This window comes from Carassius gibelio, chromosome B13, assembly GCF_023724105.1.
Source record: "Carassius gibelio isolate Cgi1373 ecotype wild population from Czech Republic chromosome B13, carGib1.2-hapl.c, whole genome shotgun sequence".
In the NCBI taxonomy this organism is placed as follows: Eukaryota; Metazoa; Chordata; class Actinopteri; order Cypriniformes; family Cyprinidae; genus Carassius; species Carassius gibelio.
This window is the reverse complement of record NC_068408.1, coordinates 16,489,778-16,498,847: the sequence shown is the minus strand read 5'-3', so window position 1 is coordinate 16,498,847 and position 9,070 is coordinate 16,489,778. Positions and strand designations below refer to the sequence as shown.

General features: G+C 37.4%; 1 protein-coding gene across 1 annotated transcript; it reads right to left on the bottom strand.

Annotated features, from left to right (window-relative positions):
• Positions 1–29: 29 nt before the first annotated feature.
• LOC127970196 (alcohol dehydrogenase 1-like) lies at positions 30–6,422 on the bottom strand. Its single transcript, XM_052572507.1, has 9 exons — positions 6,275–6,422; positions 5,407–5,508; positions 5,154–5,295; positions 4,423–4,510; positions 4,106–4,325; positions 885–1,145; positions 644–773; positions 424–562; positions 30–350 (listed from the first exon to the last, which is right to left on the bottom strand). Exons 1-9 carry the CDS (start codon positions 6,290–6,292, stop codon positions 320–322), a joined length of 1,131 nt encoding a protein of 376 aa, XP_052428467.1. The 5' UTR covers positions 6,293–6,422; the 3' UTR covers positions 30–319.
• Positions 6,423–9,070: the final 2,648 nt, after the last annotated feature.

The following is a 9,070-nucleotide window of genomic DNA, read 5'->3' as shown; positions in this document are numbered from 1 at the left end:
TTGTGTTTTTTTGTTGTTGTTTTTTAGGTGTGTGTGTGTACAACAAATGCCAAACATCTGTCAATCAATACAAAGGATTGAAATTTAAACAATGACTTATGAAAGTAGCTGATGAGATTAATCTGTTTGAATTATTGAAGATTTTGGGTGAAACAATAAAATTTTTAGCCAGGCAGAAATTTAATTCCATCACTTCGGTTATTTCTACACCTTTCAGAAATAGTTACAGTACTTTAAACTAGTATTGCGTGTGTCTTCGTTAAGTCTGAGTGATCTGTTCCCATCTGGTTGTCTCAAACTTTTGGGGATGACTTGATTCTCATTTGGATATAGTCAGGATGCATCGAATGCTGTAAGATAGGAAAAAATGTTAGAACTTTCTTATAAGATTAACCTGAGATGATGACAGTGAGAAAAATGTACCATTGTCCAGTTTTCATGAGGTGGATGGCATCATTGATCTGCTCCAGATCCATTTTGTGGGTTATGAACTCATCAAGCATTATTTTGCCAGTCATGTAGTCATTAACCAGTTTTGGAAGAGAGTCCTTGAGCTTAAAACCTTTTTCACATAAATAAAAGTGAATACATGCACAGACATGTACTTTAAAAGTCAAAGAGCATAAACTTCCAGCTGGTTTACCTCCTAAAAGGGTTCCCTTCCAGGTTTTCCCAGATATGAGTTGAATTGGCTTTGCTGAAAAGTCTGCATCAGTATAGCCAACCAAAACACTCACACCCCAACCTTTAACACATGACTCCAGTGCAGCTCTCTGCGGTCAAAAACCATTAAACTCACACACAGAAGAATTGCAAGTACTGAAAGCTTTTAAACAAGCAAGTAAATGCATGCACTTTCTACATATGTGTCAGCTGAGGCTCACCGATACTTCAGTGTTGCCCACACACTCGAGTGAGAAATCCACTCCTCCATTGGTAAGTTCTGCCAGTACTTCAGAGATGGGTTTATCATATGCCTTCGGATTCAGAACATCAGTGGCACCAAAGACCTTCGCCTTCTCAAACTTCTTCTCATTAATATCCACAGCAAAGATGCGGGAGGCTCCGGCATTTTTACAGCCCATGACTGCACCCAGACCTACTGCACCCAGTCCAAACACTGCACACACTGAGCCTGGAGTGACCTTCACACAAACAAATCACTTGTGTAACGGTCCCATTCTTTGTGATTCCATGTTTTAAACTTTAGTTAGTGTGTAATGTTGCTTTTAGAATATAAATAATATCTGTAAAATTCTAAAGCTCAAAGTTCAATGCCAAGCAAGATGTTTTATTTAACCGAATCTGCCTACAAAAATCGACCCTCCGCACACATGAATACACAAAAGGGGGGGGGCGTGGTCTTGTGGTGCTCCGACTGAGAAGAGCAAGAGCTGTGTTTGTGTTTGTCGCCATGTTGTCGAAACGCTGTTATTTTCATCTCGGAGTCCAATCATCTTTGTTTGGGCTTCCCAGGGACGCTGTACTTGGAGATTAATGGTTACAATTTATGTTTAACTCGGTTCCTGAAAATTATAATCCACATGTAAAGCTATGTGCAGCACATTTTGCTGAGGACAGCTTGCTGAGGACAGCTTCCTCAATCTAAATCAGTTTAATGCCGGATTCGCACAAAGATTATTCCTGAAAGATGAAGCAGTTCCCTCTTTGTCTGGAGAAGGCGTTGTTTATGGGTTGTTTACCGGACCACAACCGGTAAGTGTATTTTATTATTTAAGTTGGTGCGTTCAACAGTTTCTGTAACTTATTACACAAAGGGCAACGCTGTTAAGCTTTGTTAACTAGATGTTACGGCTGTGCAAAAAAATCGAATGCGATTTTCATGCGCATCTCGTCAGTAAAAACCCTCCTGTGATTATAAGCATAGACTGTAGAAGAAATGGACACAGCGACCCCATTGGATTCAACCATAGACAGTAAAAGAAATGGACACAGCGACCCCATTGGAACTCAACTGAGACAATTGAAGCCCATTTTTAACGTTTTTTAGCACTTCCGTTTCTGACGCGCAGACTCAAACGAAGCTTGGCGACGTCAGCAACCTGTCTGACAGATGTAAATGTTCTAGTAGCTGTCCGTGCAAACTGCCATCGTTAATATTGCAGAGACGGCGAGCTTGAGCGGGGAGTTCTTTGGCGTGAGTGAGCATGAGTATGTATTCTGATTAATTATTTTGTATAGTATTTTAAAATGTAACGCCAGTACGCCATATTAAGTTAATTGCCTGCGAGCTTCTCCTCCTGTCTGTACGGTAATGCGACAGAGAGTCGAGTGGTTATGACGCAATCGGTAGCCTATTTTTTACAAAAACTGTTTCTACGGGGCCATAATGTAACATAGAAGGTAATGGAGGCCTTTATACATTGTCGTGTATCTTTAGAAATAAATAATGGACAAACGTAGTCTTTAAGCGCCTCAGATGTAAAGTTATTCGCTGTCAAAGTGACGCCAAAATGAATGGGAGTCAATGGGAATGCTAACGCTAGTGAAGTTCTGCTACAAGATGACAGCACGCAGCCGACTTCAACTTCCAGTCGACTTCCTTGCCGCCTGGATTCAACGGAGAAAAATGAAGTCAATTACAAGCACACACTTCCTGGGGGTCAAGTGTACTGCGCAGACTCAACCTGTAAGTCTTCTAATAGCTGTGCCAAGAGAAATCTGAATCACCCACCGAATCTTGCAGAGAAGACGAGCGTGAACAGGAGCAAATTTTGGTAAGTATTCTGATTAATTATCTCCCTTGACTTTATGCGTCCACGTCCCCCCGATCTGAATCACTTTGGTAAGTATTTTTTGGTAAATTTTGGTAAGTATTCTGATTAATTATCTCCCTTGACTTTATGCGTCCACGTCCCCCCGATAGCCTCATAAACAGTAAAAGATTGCCTACGAGCTTCTCCTCCTGTCCATACGGTAATATATCTATTGTGCGACAGAGAGTCACTGGTTATGACATTAGCCTATTTTTTTTATTTATTTTTTTTACAAAAACTGCTTCTATGGGACCATAACGTAAGATACAAGGTAATGGAGCCGTTTATACATGTTAGTGTTTCTTTAGAAATAATTAATGGACAAATGGAGTCTTTAAACGCCTCAGATGTAAAGTTATTCTCGTTCCCCTGATTATAAGTACATCTCCAGCACATGCTCATGCCCGCTTGCTTCTCAAAATTAGTTCAATCGCGTTTCCAGGAGGGCAGCCTGCGCTCAGCTGCTGTCGAATCACAACACAGGAACCGCTGGCACAATCAGAACTCGTTACGTATTTCTGAAGGAGGGACTTCATAGAACAAGGAAGTCATCAGCCCGTTTTTATGACAGTGAAAACAGCGGTATACAGATAGGTGAATTATATGAAAAATACTGTTTTTTTTACATGCGAAACATGAACACATGTTATATTGCACACTCTAAACACAATCAAAGCTTAAAAAAAAGCACCAAAAACGGGACCTTTAATTTATACATTACTATTCAAGCCACAGCTATTTGAACTCTTAAGTTGAAAACCTAAAGTGTAAACTCTATTAAAGATTAATTCATTTCCCTTAATAAGTGACATCTGGCCTTTTTGTCTTCTTTTTTTCTCCTTGAAAAATTATATAGTAACATATCCTCTTCAATAATTTGCATGCAGTACTAACCTCGGACACCAGGTGACAATATCAGTTTGAGTTTGAATAGTGCAATTACAGGAAGGTTTTGAAAACCTTGCTAAGTTACCACACAATATTGGTTATTGCTGACAAGATTGTTAATTCTTTTTTTCTGTTATGCAACACAGAAACATTACATCAGGCGGGCAATTTCGAATCTTGATAGAAGCAGTAAGTGGAGACTGTACATTTTACATATTTCTAATTTCATAACAGCTTTTGCATAATATTTTGTTTATATTAGCTTAGTTATTATTTAGTTTGCATTGATATTAAGTAGTTAGGTCATAGTCATATTTAGGTATGGTATGTATCATTTCACATATCTGAATCGTTGATTCATTAATGAACACATCTCTAGTGTGTGTTTCTCAGAGACTTGGAACAGAACAAAAATACGCAAAGCAAGTGTCTATACATACCCCAGCTGTGTTTACAGCAGCTCCATAACCAGTAGAGACACCGCAGCCGAGCAGACACACGCGGTCGAGTGGGGCATCATCAGCAATCTTGACCACATACATCTGTCTGATGACGATGTATTCAGAGAAAGTACCAGTGCCTGTGAACTGCAGGATGGGCTGACCACGGCAAGTGAAACGTGTTGTGGGATACGACATCAAATCGACGTGATAATTTAACCTGACGAAAAAAATATGAATAAAATTGTAATATTAAGGTTTCAAAAACAGAGGGATGAATGAAATATGTGAAAAGTTGTGTTGTTTCTATTTCTCACCAGCTGCGTTCACACAAGTTTGTTTTTGGACTCTTGCAGAACCTGCATTCTCCACACTGAGCGGCCGAGACTGGAATGACCTTATCACCTGTTCACCACAATACACAGATGTCTGTGTGTGTATGTGTGTGAGTGTGTGTCTATATATATATATATATATATATATATATATATATATATATATATATATATATATATATATATATATATATATATATACATATACAGTTCAGACCAAAAGTTTGGACACACCCTCTCATTCAAAGAGTTTTCTTTATTTTCATGACTATGAAAATTGTAGAGTCACACTGAAGGCATTGCCTATATATATATATATATATATATATATATATATATATATATATATATGTGTGTGTGTACTTTTAGCTGAATATGTACTTTTAGTTGTCGTTAAAAATAAGTATTGTTGTGTGAAGTATTGTATTGGTTAAATTAAAAATAACATTTAGCAGACGCTTTTATCCAAAGCGACTTACAGTGCATTCAGCCTATCAATTTTTACATATCATGTGTTCCCGGGGAATCAAACCCCAAACTTTGCGCTTGCTTGCTTGCTAGTGCAGTGCTCTACCAGTTGAGCTACAGGAACACTTATTGGTTGCTTATAATTGGCTTTCAAGCTTTAAAATGTATTTTATAGAATATGCTGAAGATTTATGTGAGATTTATGTGATTTTTAAAATAGAAAGCAAGACATTTTATTTTGTGACCTGGCTTGAAATCAGCTACTCCAGGTCCCACACTCTCCACTACACCAGCGCCCTCATGTCCCAGGATAGTGGGAAAGCCCCGGTTGTCCTTCCCTTCAAACAGGTGGAAAAGCTCGGTGTGACACAGACTTGAAGCTACAATCTGTGATGGTGAAAAAACTTGTTAACCAATACATGTTGTGTTGCATGCCTTAACAACTGATTTTTAATTAGTTCTTTGGGTTTTTGACAACTTTCATGGGATATTACCCACCTTAATTCGTATTTCTCCTTCCTGAGGTGGGCCGACTTCTATTTCCTCTATTACCAGAGGCGCATTGGGCTTCCAGGCAACAGCAGCCCGACATTTAATCACCTTCAGCACATAAAAGTACTTGGTTCAGCATGTTTTATAATGACTGACTACAGATGACTATATAACTGCTGTGCTTGAGTGGTTCAAAGATCACCGCTCTCTAACCATAGTTGGAGGTTGTCCAGCCAATGAAATCAAAACTTGTTTTAAGAGCCACAGCTATCTGTGATTCCACTGGAACTAAAGATAAATATTAACTCGATGAAACTGCCTATGCAGGAACAATTTGATGGAAAACTAGGAGAATTACAAATGGAGCCTCAAGAAATTTTGCATTTGTAAAAAAAAAAAAAAAAAAAGACTTGTGAGATAATGATATGAATAATGATGCACGAATGTCACTTTGCACGTTTACATTTGGCCTCCAAACCTCTTTATGCAGTCTTTATATATATATATTTGTCTTTATATGAACAGTCAGTCTTGATATATTGCATCATAGTTAGTAAAGTATTGCAATCAATTGTGCATCACAATAATAACACATTTCTAAATAATGTAATTCAAGACTTTGAACTTGATTTCCCCCCCATCACTTTAACCAGTGTTTGCTAAAAAAAGCTCAAAGCTTTAATAACAATCTTATGAGTCTTATTCATTTTGCATTAAGATCATTATATGGAATAAAAATGTACTTAATTGTAGATGTCTTTGCCTTGTAAATTGTTTCCTTATGCGATCAATAGGTCAATGTAAATGAACGTTGATTTGAGTCGTATTAAAATGCATTAACTATTAAAAGAGACCAAAAGCCAAGTTTACAGACCTTTCCTGCAGTGGCCATTTTCAAATGTAGTCGTATTGCTGTGATGAATACAAAAAAATGCAGAGCTTCTTTGGTACCTGTTCTTATACTCTGGTTTTATACATGAAGCAATCTCCCTCGCTCTCCCTCCCTCTCTCTCTCTCTCTCTCTCTCTGACCGTTAGATTGTTTGATTATTACTCTATCTCTGAATTTGATTTTACGAGAGCTGGTCTCTATTGGTCTCTTATTATATTTATTTATGACTCGATCATGCAACACTCGTTTATAAGAGATATTCAGAGTAATTAGCAGTTTAACCTTTAATGAAGTTATTCAAAAGCATAATTAGTGTAAAAGTCAACTGTGATAAGACTGCTTTCTCCATGATTTAACAGAAAAATGATCATTCTATTACTCTATTACTAATTATATTAATCATAAGACATGTGGAGAATGAGGAAAGTTGGCCTCTAGTGTAATTGTGTAGAGAACACAAGACTGACACTTTGACTGGGCAAAGAAGAGTAATGGTGCTTTCAAGTTGCTCAGCACACTGAAACTGAATAAAACATAAAAAGATAAAATGTATAAATCAAATACTCATTCAAAATCTTTATTCATCATTTTGTAGAATTAGAGTAAATTTAGCTAATTTATTACAATATTTAGCCTTTCTATTTACCAACTTATAGACAATGCATTTAACCATGCTTTTAAACCAAATTAATGTATAACTGATCTACTCAAAATAAGAATTTGTTTAACTGAGAATACACCTGCAAAGGTTTCTGAGCCTTTAAAATTGTCTCTCGGTTTGGTTCACTAGTCTACACAATCATGGGGAAGACTGCTGATCTGACAGTTGTCCAGAAGACAATCATTGACACCCTTCACAAGGAAGGTAAGCCACAAACATTCATTGCCAAAGAAGCTGTTCACAGAGTATCCTAGCATGTTAACAGAAAGTTGAGTGGAAGAAAAAAGTGAGAATTGTCAAGCAAAATCGATTCAAGAATTTGAGTGAACGAGGAATGGACTGAGGCTGGGGTCAAGGCATCAAGAGCTACCACACACAGACGTGTCAAGGAATTTGGATACAGTTGTCGTATTCCTCTTGTTAAGCCACTCCTGAACCACAGACAATGTCAGAGGAGTCTTACCTGGGCTAAGAAGAAGATTAACTGGACTGTTGCCCAGTGGTCCAAAGTCCTCTATTCAGATCCTCTATGAGACCAAGTTTTGTATTTCATTTGGAAACCAAGGTCATAGAGTCTGGAGGAAGGGTTGAGAAGCTCATAGTCCAAGTAGCTTGAAGTCCATTGTTAAGTTTCCTCAATCTTTGAACCCCATAGAGAATCTATAGGGTATTGTCAAGAGGAAAATGAGAAACAGGAGGACCAAAAATGCAGATGAGCTGAAGGCCACTGTCAAAGAAACCTGGGCTTCCAGACCACCTCAGCAGTGCCACAAACTGACCACCTCCATGCCACACCAAATTAAGGCAGTAATTAAAGCAAAAGGAGCCCCAACCAAGTATTGAGTACATGTACAGTAAATGAGCATACTTTCCAGAAGGCCAACAATTAAATAAAAATGTTTTTTTTTTTTAATTGGTTTTATGAAGAATTCTAATTTGTTGAGATCGTGAATGGGTGGGTTTTTGTTAAATGTGAGCCAAAATCATCACAATTTAAATAACCAAAGACTACTTCAGTCTGTGTGCAATTAATTTATTTAATTCACAAGTTTCACAATTTGAGTTAAATTACTGAAATAAATGAACTTTTCCACTACATTCTAATTTATTGAGATGAACCTGTATTTGGGCTGGATGATGTACAGTGTACAGTGAAGGCTGTCAACTCTCAAGCATACAATGTGAAATTCATGAAATTAACAATTAACACTGTTCTCACGCTCACACGGCACACATCCATCTCACACATTGAGAAACAAACTTCACATGCAACCAAGGGCACTCTCAACACTTCTAGCAACTTCCCCAGTGCCAATTTGTCTTTTTTATTTACTACGTGATTCATAGCATTGAGCTATGTAGCCAATCACAGACACAATGTAAATAAAAGTTTAATTGTGCAGCGTAGAAATGATTATAATGGAACTTTTTGAGATTGCAGTGAAGTTAATTTAGTGACAGTTTTAGTGATTATAAAGGAATCACTGTTTGCACACTCTCTATATCCTTTCAGAATCTGAATAAAAGTTTTGTTCTTGCTGCTAAGAGGACTAACAGCCACATACCCTAAAGTCTCGAGAGTGATATGTAAATCCCTCATTCCTCATATAAATGCCTGATTCATTTTCAAAATCACAGTGTTTGACATACTCATAGCAATGGATGGGATACAGGGGAGAGCAGGATGATTTGAGTTTGTGGGTAATCAATCAATCAACTTTTATTCAAGAGACATAGGTCCATAGAGACAACAAAATACAGATATATACAGTATAAACAATACACTAACATTTAAGGATGATGCAGACAAGGCATCATTAAAACATATACAGGCTTTGGGTCCAGTGTTTCCAAAAGCAAGATGTATACCTTGTGTCACTCTTAGAAACATCAGCTATGGACACAATGATCATATTCTTAGACCATGTTAGCCTGCACATGAATCTATACATAAGATTTCTTAAAACAGTGTTAAAATTGGGCACATTATTAGACGCAAACATTTCATGGGCACTACACCAGCTAGGAATTTTAAGCACAATTCTCAGTGCATCATTATAAGCCACTTGAAGTTTTTTCATTTTCGACTGACTAAAATTACAATTGGTTCTGGCAATC